This window comes from Primulina tabacum, chromosome 5 (genome assembly GCF_025594145.1).
Source record: "Primulina tabacum isolate GXHZ01 chromosome 5, ASM2559414v2, whole genome shotgun sequence".
NCBI lineage: Eukaryota > Viridiplantae > Streptophyta > Magnoliopsida > Lamiales > Gesneriaceae > Primulina > Primulina tabacum.
The window spans coordinates 17,617,489-17,638,814 of NC_134554.1; the positions used below are offsets into that span (position 1 = coordinate 17,617,489).

The following is a 21,326-nucleotide window of genomic DNA, read 5'->3' on the forward strand; positions in this document are numbered from 1 at the left end:
GATCTCTCTAAAATCTCCAGAGAGTTTAAAACAATCTGATACTATTTGTAAGAAACTATTATTTTGAATAATAAATTTACAATACTCTTCCTCAAACATTTAATAAAATATTTAATCAGTCTTTTTCTCATTCGGATTCGAGTCCATGTCCTGATATCCGTGTGGGACTCTAGTAAGAGTCCTTCTATCCATCGTATCCCAAGAGCATATTCGGAGACTCTGGCCAAATCCTACCATCCTAGCATCAAATAATTAAAAAAGAATATAATAAATCGAACTACCATTTTATACCAACCGACCACCATGCTCGAAAGTGGGGTATCTTTAATAAAATCAGAAATTTCAAATAGATGATATTTTTATGTGTAAATGATAGATATTCTTACGACGCCGCCCCCCCCCCCCCCCCCCCCCCTCCTTAGAAAACAAAGTTATTAAAGAGTCGAGAGGATATTTTGTTCGATAGATATTACATGTATACTGTAATAATTACGAGTGTCCGCAATCGTATTTGTCAATTTGACCTTTTCTCATAACCGCTAAATGTTAGTTATTGATTTTAACTAATGTCACATTATATTAAAACTTATTCTTGAAATATTTATTTATAATATTATAACATTGTATAACAAATGAATATTAATTAAATATATAATTAGAACCCATATATATATATATATATATATTTAACACCGTCTTGACGTTTGCCTCATAAATGAAAAGTGAGTCGCTTTTAATTAGTTTTCGACGAACGTCCTACAAGGCACGTCTTCCCCACACTTGCGACGGCCAAAATAAGCAATCTTCTAATTCACTTCTTTGTTTCAACCTTTTCTGTCTTGAGAAATACACAGGCAGCCACACGCCGCCCGGTTGATCTTATGTACTTCTTTGTGTGGGTTTCTCTTTAATTCTTTTTCCTCCGTTTTCCGCGCGTTGCTTGGGTTTCCAGTATCATGCTTCTTTGTGTGGTGTTTTCTTGGGTGCTTTTCCAGTCGCTCTCTTTTGTGTAGTTTTTTTTTATTTTAATAAATTTTCTTGTACGTTTTATTAGCTTTTCTAGGTTTCTGGGATTCCCAGGGGGTGTGTCTTCTAGACGGTTTAGTTTAGTTTTTTTTTTGTCGAATCAAAGTCCTCTATGTTTGTGTTCTGATTTGATGGTTGATGGTATTCTCTGATATTTCGTGGGTTTCTCCTGTGAGCTGTGCGGTTTATATATTTTTTGATTAGAGTGGTGAAGTCTTTCTTCCATGGAGAAGAACGGAGAGAAAATGAATACGGGGTCTTCAAGAAGACAATTGAAAGCCATGCTCCGAAAGAATTGGCTTCTCAAGATACGCCACCCATTCATCACCTGTGCAGAGGTCTTAACCTTTCTATCCAGAGCGGCCGCGCACACACACACTCCTAGATTTCTATGTGATTACATATTTGCATTCCTATATCTGTTAAATAAGCATCATTTTGATATCACATGGTTTGTGGGATTTGAAATCTCTCGAAACCTTGGAGTTTATTGTGTGATGAATTGGATTTTCTTTTTCTCCCTTGTCTGGTTTATGTTTGGGTTTCAGAACTTCTTTATTTTGGGGTAAGGGAATATTCGCAACATGCTTATACCACATATAAATCCTTTGTCGTTTCACAATTGTGGGAGTTGAAGGTTTTTTGAATCATGAAATCCAGGTTTTACAATTTTGCTGGGATATTTTCTCTCTTGTTCGGTTGTTGTACTCCCTATTGTTTCTTTATCTTTTTTGTTAATGCCTATGAGAGGTTTTCATCACATTGATTATGTTCTTAGTTGAATGTTTATGTGGTTATACTATAAAGTATTGTTTATTAGTTTATTTTCATTTCAATGGGTAGATATTACTTCCTACTGTTGTTATGTTGCTGCTCATGGCCGTGAGGATGAGAGTTGATACAAAGCTACATCCACCACAACCGTACGTTTCTTATTCTGACTCTGACCGAGACATTGGATACAAATTATTACTGTTAGTTCATATGCTTGCTTTTTATTTTGAATTTGAATATAAGTCCAACACAGATATATTCGAAAGGACATGCTAGTTGAAGTCGGAAAAGATGGCAAGTCTGTGCCTTTCAATCAAATTTTAGAATTATTATATAAAAATGATGAATATTTGGCATTTGCACCCGACACAAGTGAGACCAGGATGATGATTAACATATTGTCCATCAAATTTCCTCTGCTCAAGGTATGGTTTATTGCTTTATGATTAAATTTTTATTCATTCTTTTCCATGTTCTCTCAACTATTCTTGTCTGCAATCTAAATTTGTTTCATATATTCTAGTGCCAATTGCCCTATATTTTATAAGTTTTGATCTTCTGATTTATTTGGTGATGGTTTGGTTGGACTGCTATAAAATGTGGTTTTCATTGTTGTTTCAGTTTTCCTTTATTATTTTATAATTTAAAATAATAATTTGCTAATTTCTGCATCGTCTTAAGTGTCTTTCATACTCCACATATTATAATTTCGGTGTTTTGTTAAAGTATCATCATCTAATGCTTTCTACAACATTTTGTTTTTGCTTTTGAACACGATTTCTGGGTTTTATTTTAACTAACTTATTACTTATAGCTTCTTATTTTGCACAAAATCTTTGAGATTAAATTTCCATTTAATATCCTTATGTTTTAGTCAGCGTTGCATCGTAACTGAGCCCTGAGGGGCAACTCTGAACTGAGAAGATTGTTAAGGTTAAGAAGAATAGAAAACACACACTTCTTTTTTGCTGTAGTTATGTGACGACGTCATTACAACTTCCACCATTGCCTGTACTCCCATACCTTTTAATGGGGACATCCTTTTTCTATGAACAATTCCTCCAAGAATCCCTATCGACTTATGAGTATTACGAGTAGACCTGGACTCCTTCAAAGCTATTTCCTTTCACTACGATTAAGCCTGTGCTTTTAAAGAAACTTATTCCTCTGGTTGCTACAAAGAGTATTTCCACTATTTGGTTTTATTAGGAAAGGTGATAAATAATGCGGGCGGTTGCAAAGGTTTCTGATTTTCGTGGAGCAAAAGATAAGTAGGGGAGTGATGGGGCAAATTGGTGGGCGGTTGTATTAGAGTAGAAGATTGTGAGTTCTAACTCTTGCAAATGTAGTCTCCAATATATTTCACTAAGTTGGTCTCTCTTTATGTCTGACCATTTAATATCCAACACTTGTAGGAATTGAATATTTAATTAAATCTTCGAGTCGACGTTCCTTGTCTTGGGTCCATAAATGAGGGCAACTGTTTTCATGCGAAACTTTTGTTGACCCACTTTTCATTATCTTATGGTTTTGAAAGTAGTGATTCAAACATTTCGTTGATCAATCATACAACATAATACCAACTTCCATTTATTTATCTAGACAAAACAGTTGGTTTAAAAAATTCCTGGACTTATTACACCTTGAAATTTTTATCAATCAGAAAGAAGAAAAATAACTTGTTGCTTTAGGGTTATTAGATCAAACTGGAAATTTGCTCAACTTGTAATGATCGACTTATTACGTAAGTGTTGTCTTAACCTCTTTATTCTTTTCAAGTTTTAAGCAAGCAGATACCATTTTTAATGCATATTGCTGTTGGTCGATTTTGGTGTTTGTTGTAATTATAGCGCGATCATGATTATGTCTATGATATGAAACTTTTGGTTTGTCTTGTATGGCCAAGCACGTTATGGAATTAGGTTATTGGATTGCTTTCAGGGTATATATTTTTATAGGTTTAAAAAGGTTCTGGTTTCAAATTTTATGATATGACCAGTTTTACTTTATTCACTCAACTAGGATAATATTTAATATAATGATGATGATAATAATTCATTTGTAATCCAGTTGACATCAAGAATTTACAAAGATGAGGAAGAGCTTGAGACATACATACGCTCAGACCTGTATGGTGCCGATGATCAAGTGAAGTAAGTTTTGGTTTCTTTAATTGTTTGTGCAAGTATAGGCAGCTGGGGGGTAATCACAATTCATCCCTTGAAGTGTCTATAGCCAATGAAGGGATTTTTGCTGGTGCTCTTGAATCACATTGTTTATTTCCTCCCCCCTCTTAAATTTAACTGCCCTGGTTTTTCTTTTCCTGAAGTTATCTGTCCATATTTTAAGAATTTCATCTTGTAGACAACTTTCGAGAAACCAGATCTGTTCCTCTGTTTGAAAAATAGGGAAACATCTTGGTTATGATTCAACAATTTTTATATCTGGTCAATTTTTTATGAGTTAAAGTTCCATTTTAGCTTTTTTCCTTAAATTTTTTTTGCAGTTCTGTCATGCTCTAATGGAACTTTGAAAGAAGAAATTAGACTTATTTTCATTGTTTGTAGGAACACCACGAACCCAAAAATTAAAGGAGCTATTGTGTTTCATGATCAAGGGCCTAAGGTGTTTGATTATAGCATACGCTTGAACCATACATGGGCTTTTTCTGGATTTCCAGATGTTAAATCCATAATGGATGTCAATGGTCCATATGTCAATGACTTGGAATTGGGGGTGAACACAATACCAATTCTGCAGTACAGCTTCAGTGGATTCTTAACTGTATGTTCTCATTTATCATGCTTTGTTTTAATAGGAACTAATTTACTGTTGACGTTTCGTTATCTGAAAGTTGAGACGGCTGAATTTTTTTCAGTACATGGTTGTGGACGTGATGCAAATTTAAACGTCATGTTAAAGCTAGCAATAACTTGACTTACTTCATTGACATCCTTGCAATATTTTTTCAAATTTTCAGTGGGCATCACATGTGTAAACAATGTCTTGGATTAGGTCTGCATAGCAGATGAAATTATCAGCGGTCAGCATTGAAAAGTGAGATAAAAAGTTGACCTCTTCCGAGAACTAAACTAGCTCATGTGGTCTTTTGTTGTAGAAAAACCAACATCCACTGCAGTCAATCAATAAATTTTGGCTAACATAACATTGTTCTTTTGAAGGACATCATCTAATCGCTCTGTTGTTTCTTGCTGACCAGCAATACTTGATTGATGACTGCCTTGGGATGCTTAAGTTCATAATTTTGGTTTCTTTTTTACTTTGTGCTGCTGGTATCTCTAGTTCTCTTTAAGAAGTACCATTTTGTGGATCTCTAGTTCTCTTTAAGAATTATCATCTCGTGGATCTACACAAATTACATTTGTGTCGAACCAGCTTTCTATGGAAAAATTATACTCCTGGAAAGTCGGGGTGTTAGAAACATACTGTCTGATGCTTTCGGACTGGTGTGTCTTAGCTAGGTGATATGCTGGCCGCGTAGTAAGTCTGTTTAGGTGTGGTTAAACTTGGTTGGAATAGCTTGAGAAATTGGTGTGCAGTATTAATTAGTAATTTACTGATTTATTCAATGATGTGGACTCAGAGAAGCTCTTTATATGGACTGGATGGTTGATCGGAAATCAAAGATAAACTCTTCTCTGGAACATATTGCGACAGATTTCATAGTTTTACTTTCTCTTAATATCGTTAATAACTAATAACAATCATTATGTGCAATCTTGTTTTCAAGATTTTGACTTCAAGTTGGTAAGCCCATGGATAAGTTCTAATTGGTTTCCTTTCGTGGACGGCGAACTTGTGTTATTTCTTAAGCTATTGCTCTTTTTTTGCGTAATCTTGTTTACAGCTTCAACAAGTCCTGGACTCCTTCATAATCTACGTCGAACAACAACGATTGGCAAACATAGACACCAACGATTTAGTATCACCTTCGGAGTCACCTTTGTCACACACGCAACTCATACCCTGGACGCAGTTTAGCCCTTCAAGTATAAGACTCGTCCCTTTTCCAACTCGTGCATACACTGATGACGAGTTCCAGTCCATCGTCAAGAAAGTCATGGGAGTGCTGTATGTACATGTTTGATGTTTTTGGACCGTTTTCTTGATTTATGATGTTCAACATTTTATTCTTCTTGTATGATATTTGATTAGCACATTTATGACTATTGCCTTTAACATCTATACATTATTCAACAGGTACTTGCTGGGATTTCTGTATCCAATTTCTCAACTGATTAGTTATTCCGTTTTTGAAAAGGTTTTGTTCTCCTTTCTAGGGAGATCATTCTTTTATTCTTGATCACCTTTTGTTCTTTGCCTTTATTTTACTTTACCAGGGTAGTGAACATGTTTCTCAAAACTTTTTCTGCTTACCTTTTTAATGACTGCTACACCAGGAGCAGAAGATCAAGGAAGGACTCTACATGATGGGTTTAAAAGATGAGATGTTTCATCTCTCGTGGTTTCTAACTTACGCACTGCAGGTTTGAGTAATAATTGTAGTCACATAGATTTGTTTTTCTCCTACTTGTAATATATCATCTTGAAGGGAAAAAGTTGTAAATCTCCAAGTCAGCAGTAGGGATATACGATTTTTTACCTTGCATATTGTATTTCACTAGAAGATGTTGACTAACAGCTTAACTTTTACTAAATTGATTATAATCCTGGAAGAATATGCTACGAGGACATTCAGTCATTTCTGAATATAATGAAGGATTGAATTTTTCAGATTGGAATTTCTGATATGCTTTCAGTTTCTCTATTAAAAATGAATGTTAAATCTGTGGTGTATTAGCGATTCTGTCTTACTGCTGGATTGAGTCTTGGTACACTCAAAGGAGTGATTGGACTTTTAAAAAGTTATGAATGTCAATATGCTTTCTATCTCACGTCATAAGTTATTGTTCTAGTTCGTTTTTAATGTTAATTGTGACATTGGCGTGCTTTCAGTTTCATCATAAGTTATTTGTTCTGGTTTGTTTTTAATGTCAATATTGATGATTGCATTAAATATGTTGAAATGCTAATCGAACTCAAAAAGTGTTCTTTCAAACTCGATGAAAAAATCGCCACTTAAATTGCTAAAATGACCGGTTTTCGTAATTCTAAGCATAAGATCTAATTTTTTTGGTGCAAGTTGTTGCAGCTGTTTTCAGCTCAAAAATTCTTACTTGAATAGTGTTGTGGAACTCCCAGGTTATAATTTTTTTACGTTTATCAATTTTTAAAAACTGCTCAAATCATCATGTTTACCACTAAATGTTTTTTCATTTTTTGCAAGCATGTTTTTCCAATATTTTCTGTCAGTATTTACTGTCATGAAAGGGGATAGTAGAAGTGCTTCTGAATGTTCTCTCCCCCTACCCCTCCCTCCCCTTTGGCAGTTTGGAGTCTCTTCTGGTGTCATCACTCTTTGCACAATGGGAACCCTTTTCAAGTACAGCGACAAGACACTGGTGTTTGCTTACTTCTTCTCTTTTGGATTGAGCTCAATAACACTATCGTTTCTGATCTCCACCTTCTTCACACGGGCAAAAACTGCAATAGCAGTTGGGACACTTTCTTTTCTTGGAGCTTTCTTCCCTTATTATACTGTTAACGAAGAGGCTGTTTCTATGTGAGTATTCTATGACTGTTAATCATAATTCATTTGGATTGTTAATAAGACGCCCAATTTCTGTATGCCTGTAGGGTATTAAAGGTTATGGCATCTTTCCTTTCACCCACCGCTTTTGCTTTAGGGTCTATCAACTTTGCGGATTATGAACGTGCTCAGGTTGGCCTACGGTGGAGCAACATCTGGCGGGTATCCTCGTTACTATTTTTTCCTCTTGTAGTCTTGTTGTATCATTAGTTGCAAGAAAATTGATCTTCTATTTTACCACAGGATTCTTCAGGGGTTTGCTTTCTGGTCTGCCTTGTGATGATGTTGGTTGACACTTTCTTATATGGTGCAGTTGGTCTGTGTTTAGATAAGGTATAATCTAAATGCTTATATTCTTCAGTTCTTGTACAAGAAATCCACGCAATCCTGCAATCATTAGACAGCCTTTTTAAGTTTCATCGTTTTAAAAGATAAGACATTTTAGGTTAGTTAAGAGACTGGATATTGAATTTGTATCCATTTATTATGAAACCAGGTCCTTCATAGGGAAAATAAGTTACTCTATCGATGGCGTTCTGTGTTACATAATCAATTTTGGAGGAAGAAAAATGATAGAAAGCAATTTTCTTCCGGTTCCCTGATCAAACTGGTTGGCAGTGATTCCGGGATTAACGATCGTCAATTTCAAAGAGATGCATATGAAACAGCTGTAGAAGAAATAAGTTTAGAATTAAAGCAACAAGAGTCTGATGGCAGGTAAATCTGCTGGATTTTGCACAATGGACAGGAAGATGTATTTTTATGCTCATTTACTCTGTTATTGTGTTGTCCAGATGTATTCAGATCAGAGGTCTGCACAAGGTGTATAATACTAAGAAGGCAAGTTGCTGTGCCGTCAATTCTTTACAATTGGCGCTGTATGAAAATCAAATTCTCGCCCTTTTAGGTACTTCTTTTATTAGTTGCAATTGTTAGGTATTGGATTTTAATTACATTTTAAGCAATTAAATTTGGTGGAATTTGTAGATGATGGACATAGGCTTGGACAAAGTGGATATTTTTTTGGCAAGTTTTCTACTTAAGAGTTTATTAGCAGAAATTTACTGGCAACCAAAAATACTTTTAGTTCTGTGATCTAGAAATATTTGTTGATTCATTCATGCGTGTAATGGTAAAATGCGTAGCTGGCATTGGACTGGAATTTTTTAAAGCTCCTTCAAAGTATTTCATATTTGAGGAATATTGCTTGCTCATCTGTGTGGAAAAAATGCTTGATGCAAGGGTGTCTTCAATTCTTTGTAGTTGATCTCAATTTTATATTATCCAGGACATAATGGAGCTGGTAAAAGCACAACAATGTCCATGCTTGTTGGTCTTGTTCATCCTACATCTGGAGATGCATTAGTTTTTGGAAGGAACATCTTGACAGACATGGTATTCATTATGAGGATGCTCTGATGTGCCTTATATGATATTGATAATACCAAAAATCTTCTGACAGTCAGCTTAAAAGTTCTGTATGGTGATATTCGAATCTTCTTCAGTGGTACTAATATACCTATAAGTTCCACCAATGCTACCATTTTTTCTCATTCCTGAAATTAAGTCCACCACACTTCGAATTATTTTCATCCCTCTAATTTGCGTAAGGTCATTGAAAAAATCATTCACCAAACTCATTGATCGAAGAAGGCTGCCTAGACTTTTGCCGTACTTGATTGTTTGACTACCATAGTGGTTTAATATTGATTTTTTAGTCATTAAGTGGTATCTAGAGTTTTTGGAAATGTGTTTTACTGTACCTGCTTAACAATACATATTATTTTATATTTTGCTCTGATTGCTTTGTTTTGCAGGATGAAATACGCAAAAGTTTGGGTGTTTGCCCACAATATGACATTCTTTTTCCAGAGTTGACGGTGAGAAAATTTGCTTTCTCAAACTTGATCAATGTTTGGTTTATTTGTTCTAGATACGTTTTTTTGATTGAAGTGGAAATATTTATGAAATTGAAGATATTTGTGCATGTTTTTATGTGTGTGCATAATCTGTGTGATATCGTTGTGGACATGATTTATTTATTTTCTATGATTTTTTTTATCATTAAACTTGTGTGGCATGTTAGATGTGGTTATACATAATATAAGGCCCTAATACCTATACAAATTTGAGACCAAGAACGACATAAAGTCTATATTCTCCGAACTCCAACATGAAACTTTGAACTTAAGCTTGTCCCAACACTCAATCGAGTATTGTTGGTCTTCAAAAATCCTCTCGTTCCTCTCCATCCACATGGACCAACTCAGACAATGAATTACCACAACCCAAAAAATTCTACCTCTCATCTTCAGATCGCGACCGAGATCTGCTGTTGAAGCACACAAACTGCAACAAACTTGAATTTTATTGGCACTTGCTTCATTTATAATTTATATCTGCTTTAATCAGGTGAAGGAGCACTTAGAAATATTTTCTGATCTAAAAGGTGTGAATGAAGATTGCTTGGAAAATGTTGTGATTGAAATGGCTGAAGAAGTAAGTTTCTTTCTGGTAGTTGGAAATTCAGATTATTTATGGTATTATCTTTCATTTTTTGGGTAATAGGCATATTTCTCATGAAAAAATAATGGCTTCAATGTGGAAAAAGTAGTTACTCCTTTGTCTCTACCTTCGTAATTCATTTAAATTGTCGCAAAACAAAGCTCTTGCATCCTTGATGTAAAAAGAAAATAATCTTTTTAGCCTTCGCCAAATGTGCTTACTCCAATTTAATTGATTCTTATTCTCTTCCCTCCAGATTACTCGACCTCATTGGACATGCTTCTTCAAAAAAATAAGATTATACATCAGGATGATCATCTGTCTCATTATTTAGAGACGTCGTGTGTGCTTTGTTTTAGGATATCCGTAGGTCTCCAACCATGGACAATAATGCTGAGCTTCTTGAGAAGTGTGAACAAAATAAAGTTATCAAAATTTGGGAGAATTTATCTTCAGTTTGAAATTTGACCTATAAAAAATCTGATAGGTAGATGAATAAACTTTCTTTTTTCATTTGCTGTTCCCTGATTCAACATTCTAAGCTTTGGCTCTTGCTGCCAACTCTGATACAAAACCCAGCAGTCTCTGTTACATGTCAATTCAAGTGCAGAATCTATTCGCCTCATTTATCCCTTGCTGCATTGGAATTTGACGTGCTAATAATTCTTTACAGGGAAGATACACTTAATATGCTTTGTGTTGTAACTATTATGACATATTATTTCTATGAATTCTCTTTCATTAGGTAGGTTTGGCAGACAAATTCAATACGGTTGTGGGGGCTCTTTCTGGAGGTATGAGGAGGAAATTATCTCTCGGAATTGCACTAATAGGAGATAGCAAGGTTTGCTTAAGTTTCTAAATAATAACTGCTAACTTTGTGCATGTAATCTTACCGAATCAGTTTCTTATATAATGCAGGTTGTTATTCTTGATGAACCCACAAGTGGAATGGATCCTTACTCAATGCGGTTGACATGGCAGTTAATTAAAAGAATTAAAAAGGGAAGGATAATATTACTAACTACTCACTCCATGGATGAAGCTGATGTGTTAGGAGATCGTATTGCTATCATGGCTAATGGTTCTTTGAAATGCTGCGGAAGGTACTTACCAACACTTACTGATATGGTTTTTGAGAAAGCCAAATGACTTATGCTAGAGTCGTCCCCCTTCCATTCCCGAGCAAAAATTATAGAATAAATGAGACAAGATTGGGGGGAAATCAGTGTTCTAAATGGCGGTCGAGGCGGCCTTCTATGCGAGGACCGCCCCGCCTACGCATGAGACGATTGTTTTAGGTGGACCAGGCTATACGGCGGTGGGCAGGCGGTCAAGGGTAGTGGGCAGGCGGTCGAGGTGGGTGGAGGCGGTGAGCAGGCGGGCCGGGTGAGACGAGACAGTCAATATTTTAAGTTGCAGTCAACAAATTTTAAATACCTTGTCAAAGTAAACTAATTTTAAAACTCAAAACTCTATTTGTTTAAATCACACTCCACTTTCTTTTTTTTAACTTTTGGTTCTCACTCCTCACTATCAACCACTAAGTCCACCATACAAACTGTCTGCCGCCGCCGCCGCCCGCCATCAACAAGAAGCTTTAGGTTAGGCATTGTATATATATATTATCTAACATACTTTTTTGTAATATTTTAGATTTTGTGATTTCAAAAATCAAAATTTTTTTATTCATTATTATTGGTTTATTGTTGAAAGTTAATGGCGGAAAAGGATAAACAACGGGAGTTGGAATTTGAGCCAAAGTCTAATGATATTGTTTGCGAATATGAGGTGTTGTATAATAAAGAGAAAAGAGATTGGATCACATGCAAGTTGTGTAAGAAGCTTATTGAAGGAAGAGTTTATAGGATGAAACATCATATTACGTCAACAAGACGGTGACAAGAAGCCCTCAATGACCTTTTATTGGGTGCTCTTAAACAAGCCAAAGAAGACATTAAAAAATCTTTCAAAAAAGAGGAAAATGTCATCCCTATTTTGAAGATTATTGATGGAAGTTTAAGGGTATATTTTTTTTTTTTGATAGAAAACAATATTTTATTATAATGGTAATAAAGTCTACAACAAGCGGATAAGCAATCTGCACATTAGAAAGGAAATAAAAACAAGATTACAACGCTATAGTCATGACCAAACATATTTCCAGTCCCTAACTAAATCCGAGATACAAAGATGTTTATAAAGATGTTTAAGGGTAGACTTGACAGTCCTTTGCGTTATGTCGCTTACTTGATAGTCCTTTGCATGATTATCTATAAAAAATTACTTAAAAAAATTCAACCGCCTAAACGGCCGAGGTGACCGCCCCTCTCTGCCTCCCGTCATTTACAAAATTGGGGGAAATGGAAGAAGGGTGATAATGATCTTGTTTTTAGAATCAAGAAAAAACCGAGCCACAAAAACTTGTTGATCATGTTCTGAAAACGAAAGGAATTTTTCTGACTCTAGAATGGTTCCATTCACTTAAATTTAATAGACATTAAGGTTTATTCCTCAAATAGCATCTAATCAGACTATATTTTCATCTGTTACAGTTCCTTTTTCTTAAAGCAGAAGTATGGTGTTGGTTATACGCTTACTCTGGTCAAGGTTGTATAAATCTTAGTCCATACACGTAGTTCTTTATCCGCCTTTTTTTGTTCGCATCTAAGTTACTTTACATTATGGACTTCAGACTACACCTACTACCTCTGCAGCAGCTGATATAGTTTACCGTCACATCCCATCGGCAATATGCGTGAGCGAAGTATTCTTCTGAATTTATATCCTTAGATACTTGTTCATTTTGTGGATATTTCCTCATTTATAAGTGGATTTTATAGCAGTTTTTCAACTTGATATGTAAGAACATTACATAGGTGAAATTGGAATTTTAGTAAAGTTTAATGCTCATATTATCACTTTTATGAATTGACAGGTTGGTAATGAACTTACATTCAAGCTTCCTCTTGCTTCCTCATCATCATTTGAAAGCATGTTTCGAGAAATAGAGTGTTACGTGCAAAGATCAAATCCTACTGTTGGAACTGTAGGTTATGGAGACAGTAATTCTCTTGGCATCGAAAGTTATGGCATCTCTGTCACAACTTTAGAAGAAGTATTCTTGAGAGTTGCTGGTGGTGATTTTGATATCACTGAGTGCCATGATGATAAGAATTATATAACTCCTGATTCTGATGTTCAGCAACATGGCGAAAATCACACTTCAAATCGAATCATTCATTCAAAAGTTTGCAAAAGTTGTATTGAGGTTATTGGCTACATGATGGCCACAATGGGGAAAGCTAGTTGTTTATTTTGGGCAACTACTCTACATATCTTAAAATTCATTGGTATGCAGTGTTGTTGCTTTTGCACATTTTCAAGGTCAACGTTCTGGAAACACTCAAAAGCATTAATTATAAAGAGAGCAATGTCAGCTCGCCGCGATCAAAAAACAATTGTTTTTCAGCTGTTAATACCGGCCATCTTTTTGCTTTTCGGTCTTCTTTTAGTCAAGCTTAAGCCGCATCCCGACCAGCAATCAATAACCTTCACAACCTCACACTTCAATCCACTATTAACTGGTGGAGGTGGTGGTGGGCCAATTCCTTTCAATTTATCGTTGCTAACTGCAAAAGAGGTTTCCAAACTTTTTTATTTCCCCTTTTTTAATATATTTTTTCTAGTATTTTGGCTTAAACATTTCTCCCGTATCAAATAATCTTCACGTTGCAGGTGTCAGAGCATGTGCATGGAGGATGGATTCAAAAATTTCGACCGACTACATATAGATTTCCTGATTCACAGCAGGCATTTAAAGATGCTGTTGAAGCTGCAGGGCGAACCTTGGGGCCAGTTTTACTTTCAATGAGTGAATATCTAATGTCTAGCTTTAATGAATCCTATCAGTCAAGGTAAACTCTATTGATCCATTGTATTCTACGTTTGAAGTTTGACATTCGACATTTTATCTTTCTTTTGGAATAATCTGAAGAACCTATAATCTGAGCAACATGAATCCAAACATGGGTTACCGACTGAAGACGATCTTATTTTGGATCAATTTTCAATTAAATAGTAGAGTTCATTTATACCTTATGTGGACCTCCTCTGTATTCCTATAACGTGAACTCGTGTATGGACCGAGCACTCTATGTGAGGAGAATAGATGCATATGGCTTCCCAAAGATCTATACCAACCAGCTTTAATGTTTTGAGGGGTATATGTACTAATCTGAAATAAGAAGTGTTATTTAATTGCTATGTTGGCATCTTATTTTCATTTTTAATTGAATGACGCAATTTCATATTATTACTCTTAGTATCCAACATCAACATGTTACATTTCTCTTAAAACCCTTCAAATGTTTGAGTGGTGGTGCTTTTCTACTGTTCCCATACCTTTTTTTCGCAGGAGTATAGGATAGCATTGAGAAGCCTGAAAATGGCTTCACCTGAATATTACAGTCATCACAAAATGAATAAGCTTTTTCTAATTAATTGCCACACCATTTTTTATCCTTCTACCTGTAATATAGTGTGTTTGAGCACCATTGGACATCATGATTGGCCAATTTAAAAGTGTGCTCAAATTTTATTTTGCTAACACCATTTGTTGGGCCGGCAGAATTCAACATATTCACCGCAATTGTCTATTTCGATCCTTAAATAACTGCATAAAGTCAAGAGTATGGTAAGAATATATTGTTTTATACATTTGGGCTCACAGTGGCTGGGTTGAGGTTGGAAGTAGTGAACTTAAGGGATTGTTTCCAGGGATTCAAATCTTTTTCTAGCTATCTTTTTTCCTTTTATCAACTTGCTTAACACTTGATGATAAACAAGTTGATTAGTATGTTCTAGGGCTTTGTTATCATGCATGGTCCTTACTTGGGATCTGAAGGTCACAGGTAGCTTGTCTTGACTGTGAAGTAAGAATTGATTGCATTTTGTCTTCCAATTTTCTAAATTTGATGAGTCACTCACTTTCCTGAGTCATTCTTAGCTTTGTCCTGTTTAGAGAAACCTTGGATATCAAACAAGGAGATGTGTTGAATTGACAAGTTTAGTGTGGTGTAATTACTGGATGTTCCAAATTTTCTTGCTTGTAGCCTTGGAATTTTTTTAACTTAATTTGAAGCTGTTCTTATGTTATTTTATTTTTACTTCAAGCTGTTATTTTGTCACTTTTATTTTTAGCTATGTATAAAGGTACCTCTTAAAATATGAAACTTATTGCAAATTCAAATATTTACTTGTTCTGTTTGTTTTATTAACCCGTGTACTTGTTTATATTCAGGTATGGAGCAGTAGTTGTTGATAAACAGAGTGAGAATGGAAGTCTAGGCTACACCATTCTTCACAATAGTTCCTGCCAGCATGCTGCTCCAACCTTTATTAATTTGATAAATTCAGCAATACTCAGGCTTGCCACTCTTGACGAGAATATGACTATTCAAACTCGTAATCACCCTTTGCCACTGACACAGAGTCAGCATCTGCAACGTCATGTATGTTTAGAATCACTCTTAAGTACCAAATCACTTTCTGGTAGGTTGAAACATGAGTTACTCTTGAATGGAAGTCTGTATATTGGCGTAACTTCTGCATAATTTGCTTCCTCCTGCAGGGTACATGATACTCCTGAATGCTATAAATTTTATTTCCTCATGGTTTAATCTTTTATTTTTTTTATTGTGCGTTTTATGCATCTTTAGGTGTGATAGCTAATACACCAGTCTTTGTATGTGCTAAGCTTCCTTTACAGAAAAGTTGGTTCTGATGTCTTGTGCTGTGGAATTGTGCCCTCTGACCTTATTATTATTGCTGCTGTGAAATGTTTTGCCTATGCTGCTACTGCCTCGTGAACTTTTTTGTGAAACTGCACGTTTGATTTTTCCATTTTGTTTCTGAATGTGATTTGTAGGATCTGGATGCCTTTACTGTGGCCATCATTGTTAATATTGCCTTCTCCTTCATCCCCGCTTCATTTGCTGTGGCCGTTGTGAAGGTAAATTTTGTACTTTCTAGGTAAATAGCGACGGTTGTGAAGCTAAAACTTTTTTTTTTTGATCAGAAACTATAATTTATTATTATAAAATTAATTTAGGTTACATAACATCGTGGATGAGCAATCCACAAAAGAACTCATGAAATACAATCTAGAAACTCTTCAAAAGCGAATAAAACACCGATCCCTAGCTAGCACTTCTTTTTAAATTTACATATATTCTTCTAGTTTGTTTCTGTTGGTAAGTCAGAGAACATTTTAGTAAATATAAAGAGCGAATCAGATTCTTTCTACCTGGTTGGTTGGGACGGTGATGATTTATATTTCCAAATCTATCATTCCATTTCTAGGGAAAATAATGGTTATCTAACATGTGAAGGCGCAATTTACCCGGGAACCTCCATTCACTTATTTATTTAGCTCAAATATATTTTCCTTCAGCTTGATTTTGTTAAAAATTTCTCACTATTGACTCAGCTCAAAAAACTTCTCATTAAACTATTTATATATACTTAGTAGTTCAACCAGCTCTCATTTTGGTAAGATTTCCTCGAGTCTTCAGCATTTAGGATAGTTGAAGGTAGGTCTCTTTTATATATGCTTGACATCGTGAATCTGAAGAAGAGTAATAGGAAATGCAGGTTTTTGCACTGACTTTCTAAATGTATACGGATGGAAAGATTAGATAATTGTTAGGGTTGAAGTCTCTTGAATTGAAGGCTTGGATAAGTGCATATGTGTATCATCAGAACTAGGGGTTTGGATTTTTAAAACCCCAGATATTTGAGAACAAGTATATATGATATAATAAGTTCTGAGAGATGTACTCCATATAAAAAATAGATTCTATTTAACGAAAATAAGGCTCATAAATGGGGCTGTGGAAAGTTTATTCTTATTAGAACTTATTGTATGATGTATCGTGGAGATCATTAACTTGTCATAATGAAATTCTGGAATTATACTGGTTCCAACTTATTTTCTCCATTTTTCCTTCTGCATTTGAAGCAAAGACAGTTAATGCACACCTAGGCTTGAATGACATAAACTTATATCTACGGTGATTATGTATCATGGGATATTCATATAGTAATGTTAGGCTGGTTTGACCAAAATTGTCATTCAGGGCTGTGATGTAGAAGCTATGGAGATGGGGCATCTAACTTGGCACAATATGATTTTACTCTTCTATTTTTTTTCACTTTTAATTATATATACCATATAATGCCAATCTGTACGTACATTCTTTCTGAGCAGGAACGTGAAGTGAAAGCGAAGCACCAACAACTTATTAGTGGGGTACGATTATTTTCTCTCAATGTTTGAGCTTCGTCTACTATTTCAGGTTTTTCTCCAGTTGATTGTCTTTCTTATGATTAATGTTTTTATCCTTGTTCAGGTTTCTGTACTTTCATATTGGGCTTCAACTTATATATGGGATTTCATCAGCTTCTTAGTTCCGTCCACTTTTGCAATTCTTCTTTTTTTCATGTTTGGTAAATTCTTGGCCTTTGTTCTGGCACTTACTGAGTTATGTTGTTCTGGCGAAAAATCTGACATGTCATGATATTGTGTACGGCCTTTTGCTTTCTTCTATTGAATGAATAATTTACCTGGAAACCAACTGATAAAATGATCAAAAGTTTAAGGAAACGATAGAAGTCCTGTGTTAGCTTCTGTGATAGAATTCATATTGCTGTATTTTCATCTTTTACTTTTTTGTCATCTCAGCGCAGAAATTTTTAATAAGGACTCCTATATAGATCCAATGCTTTCTTGAAATTCATTGGTTATGCAGGTCTAGATCAATTCATTGCGAGGGCCTCTTTCTTCTCAACTGTCCTCATGTTTCTAGGATATGGATTGGCAATTGCATCATCTACGTATTGCCTTACTTTTTTCTTTTCTGAACATAGCATGGCACAGGTATCGTTTGCAAACTGCTTTTGTGATGACCAATCATTTTGTTCAAGCAAAAATGCTGATTTTTTATGTATGTTTGCAGAATGTTGTCCTCTTGGTGCATTTTTTCACTGGGCTCATTCTTATGGTTATATCATTCATAATGGGGCTCATAGAATCAACAGCATATGTGAATAATCTTCTCAAGGTTGGAATACTTTTCTTGTAAATTACATAGTTCATCCTTGGTATTGTTTGATAGTGTAAATTGATTATGCAAAGAGGTGTTTGGGAGAGATATAATTTTGAGTTGGCTTTTGGTTTATGGGTAAATTCATTTACATGTGCCTTTTTAATGCAGTGTTTCTTTATAGAATACCTTGACATCTTCCCTACTAGATATATCTTTCTTCATGACCTTCAAATTAGATCTTACCACATTTTGCAATTTATAGAACATAGCCTAAGCTCTGTTGGTTAGTGCTTAAGAGGCTAGCAGGAAGGTGCAAAAGTGGTCAGCATCCATTGTTAGCCAAAGCGTTGAGAAGAAGAATGCTCATGAGATAGCACTGAAAGGGAGAATAATGAAAATTTAAATCGTGACACGGTGAGTGTGTGGAATGCCATGAAGGGGAGTTGGCAATTGTTGGTTTTCATGAGCTTTAGTTGTGGAGTTAAATTACCCTTGGTCGGTACTAGATTATGTGAATTATATTGGAATTGTCTTGCATGTGCTGAGGCCATGTAACCACTATGACTACTGATTTTTGCCATTTTCTTGTTGAGGACTTGTTTTAGAGACTGTTATGGACCAACGACCATGTAGGTCACCTTAATTTGGCACGTTCAAGCTGGGTAATTGCATCATAGCAATGGCAACAACGGTCAATCTGATGATTACATTATGAAGCCTTGTGTTTTATCATTTTGAGACACATATTTGGCCTATCCTCTTTTGATGTGCATACAGGGATAATTATTTGATATTTAATAGTTGAAATGACTACCTTTTGTGTGTTGTCATGTCTGTGGCGCATATGGGCGCACATGGTTAAATCTAACTTACCCCATTGTTTGTTTTTTTGCAAGTGTTGAGCTGAAATCGAAGCGTTAGACATTCTTATATGTAGCAAAAATTAAAAACATGGTTGCTACTACATTTAGACAATTATTAATTTCAGAGGGGAAAAACAAAAAGAAAAGGTTGATAACTTTTATCTTACTCATTGAACTTAGTTTCTTGTCTAAATTATCCCATTATTATCCGTTGGATTGGGTGTGAAAATTGTTGTCCATGTTGAGTATTTATAACTCCCTGTGAAAAGGTTGCTGCTCTGAGCCATTTGGCGTGGGTGGGGAGTGACAATTGCTCTCAGTATTAAATATCAACAACTGCTCTGAGAAGGTTGCTGCACTGACAAGTGTTTTGATCGTCTTTATGGCCGTCTTGAATACGGAAGACTCATTATCTCATATTTCTGGAGCTTCATTAACCACTAGTCTTTCTTTGGATTTGCGTGCGGCTGAAACAGTTTTAAGATGTCTTGTTTTGCTAAAAATTTTTGTTGACATTAATTAAAATACTTTTTACTGTTTCATGGATTGGCTTTTGATTGGTGAGTTGGTGATAGTGGGAAAACTAGATGACTTAATGAGACGTTGTGTCGTGTTAATTTTGCATACACAATAAGTAGATTTTGCTGTTTATGTTGTGTAAGCCTCTTGTGAAACATGTTTGTATGATAAATGTGAATTCTATATTTAATTAACACACATAATCTTGTCAGAATTTCTTCAGATTGTCGCCTGGATTTTGCTTTGCTGATGGATTAGCTTCATTAGCTCTTTTGCGCCAGGGGGTGAAAAAAGGATCAGGTGATAACGTCTTTGACTGGAATGTAACTGGTGCTTCCATTTGTTATTTGGCTGCTGAGGTACTTCTCTAATCTTAGGAGTTGATTATCTTTCATGGCAATATTGTTTCATCACCAAATTTTTAATTTAATCACATAAGAAACATCATATTATCATATTGCTCCGTTATTAGGACTTAAGTGGTGTTGGTTTTAGGAACTACTGGAAATGAAGCAGTACAACTCTTGGTGCAGAGGCCCTGTATTCTTTATGCCCATGCAATAGTTATTCATCTACATGCACAACTAGCCTAGTTTCATGTAGAGCTGAAACGAGAAAACCCACTAGACATAACCTGTTCTTTGTGGCTTTAGGTTGTTCACCTAGCCAATGTTCCTACAATAGAAGTGATGAACTCCGGTTTGATTTGAGGAAGTAGAATGACAAGCACAACTGATAACCAGTGGAAAAGGCACCTCAAATTTTTTGACAATGTATTCATGCTCTTAGAGTTGTCTCTCACTTTTAGTGGATACATCTCATGCCCAATTATTCTACCAAGTCTTCCTTTTTGATGTGTTTTGCTTTGGTTGCACCCCATTCGAAGTTTCCTGCAAGACCAAGTGTGTCTGTTCATTTTGTAAATAATGGAGCAGTCTATGTATAACTGCCTTTTGCATTGCAGGGCGTCATTTACTTTATGTTGACACTTGGTCTTGAAGTTTTTCTTCCACTCAAAATAAATTTTGCAACTGCATCTGACTTGTGTACGAGCGTAAAAAAATTTTTTGAGACAACTTCCAGTAGCTCTTTACAACCGCTTCTTAAATCAAGCTCCGAAGATGCTAATGATTTTGAGGAGGATATAGATGTACAAACAGAAAGAAACAAGGTGTTATCAGGTTCAGCGGGCAGGGCTATTATCTATCTGCGTAATCTTCGAAAGGTACTCAAAACATTACAGCATGAATTGTTATGGTTTCTCCAATTGACTTGTATTATAGCTGTGTCTATTGGTTTCAGGTTTATCCAGGAGGGAAGCAACAAGGTTCAAAAATTGCTGTTCATTCATTGACGTTTTCTGTACAAGAAGGAGAATGTTTTGGTTTTCTAGGAACTAATGGAGCCGGGAAAACGACTACTCTGTCAATGCTCTCTGGTAAAAATGCGTGTACTCTTTTTATATCTCAAGCCAAATAAAAGTATACATCCAAAAACTGTAATTGATCATGCCATTGTCATGGAAAAGGCATTAAATTATTTAGCTATACTTTATTTATGCAATGGCATCTATGCTTATGTAAGTTTACATCTTAATTTATGTATCAATCTGTATTTTCTTTTCTATTTTTATGCATTCTTTTTTATGTTTTTTCTAAACATTGAACACGTCAAACAAGGATTAGATATCCCTTTCTCTCATTTATTGAATGGGATAGACCAAATATTTGATACCCTTCTCATCTAATTATTGAATGCAGGAGAAGAAAGTCCCAGCGCTGGAACTGCCTTTATTTTTGGTAAAGATATCCGATCCAGCCCGAAGGCTGCTCGTCAACATGTATGTCCTGACGTTTCTCG

General features: G+C 35.4%; 1 protein-coding gene across 3 annotated transcripts in view; it reads left to right on the plus strand.

Annotated features, from left to right (window-relative positions):
- The first annotated feature begins 736 nt into the window (after positions 1-736).
- Positions 737-21,326, plus strand: part of LOC142547177 (ABC transporter A family member 1) — a 29,372-nt gene continuing 8,782 nt past the window's right edge. The window contains exons 1-33 of one of the 3 annotated variants that reach the window (XM_075655329.1): positions 743-895; positions 1,231-1,364; positions 1,870-1,949; positions 2,054-2,225; positions 3,871-3,953; positions 4,368-4,584; positions 5,669-5,892; positions 6,022-6,082; positions 6,222-6,308; positions 7,212-7,444; positions 7,519-7,633; positions 7,715-7,804; positions 7,968-8,188; positions 8,266-8,378; positions 8,760-8,866; positions 9,289-9,351; positions 9,884-9,970; positions 10,722-10,820; positions 10,898-11,082; positions 12,532-12,586; positions 12,672-12,743; positions 12,915-13,619; positions 13,715-13,893; positions 15,279-15,489; positions 15,906-15,989; positions 17,247-17,288; positions 17,389-17,485; positions 17,788-17,915; positions 17,995-18,099; positions 19,679-19,825; positions 20,431-20,691; positions 20,769-20,904; positions 21,227-21,306. In XM_075655329.1, the coding sequence (XP_075511444.1) occupies positions 1,251-1,364; positions 1,870-1,949; positions 2,054-2,225; positions 3,871-3,953; positions 4,368-4,584; positions 5,669-5,892; positions 6,022-6,082; positions 6,222-6,308; positions 7,212-7,444; positions 7,519-7,633; positions 7,715-7,804; positions 7,968-8,188; positions 8,266-8,378; positions 8,760-8,866; positions 9,289-9,351; positions 9,884-9,970; positions 10,722-10,820; positions 10,898-11,082; positions 12,532-12,586; positions 12,672-12,743; positions 12,915-13,619; positions 13,715-13,893; positions 15,279-15,489; positions 15,906-15,989; positions 17,247-17,288; positions 17,389-17,485; positions 17,788-17,915; positions 17,995-18,099; positions 19,679-19,825; positions 20,431-20,691; positions 20,769-20,904; positions 21,227-21,306 (4,653 nt within the window). In that variant the 5' untranslated portion in view covers positions 743-895; positions 1,231-1,250. Of the gene's footprint in view, positions 1,365-1,869; positions 1,950-2,053; positions 2,226-3,870; positions 3,954-4,367; positions 4,585-5,668; positions 5,893-6,021; positions 6,083-6,221; positions 6,309-7,211; positions 7,445-7,518; positions 7,634-7,714; positions 7,805-7,967; positions 8,189-8,265; positions 8,379-8,759; positions 8,867-9,288; positions 9,352-9,883; positions 9,971-10,721; positions 10,821-10,897; positions 11,083-12,531; positions 12,587-12,671; positions 12,744-12,914; positions 13,620-13,714; positions 13,894-15,278; positions 15,490-15,905; positions 15,990-17,246; positions 17,289-17,388; positions 17,486-17,787; positions 17,916-17,994; positions 18,100-19,678; positions 19,826-20,430; positions 20,692-20,768; positions 20,905-21,226; positions 21,307-21,326 lie in introns of all 3 variants that reach the window. The other 2 variants (XM_075655330.1, XM_075655328.1) reach the window with 2 other exon arrangements.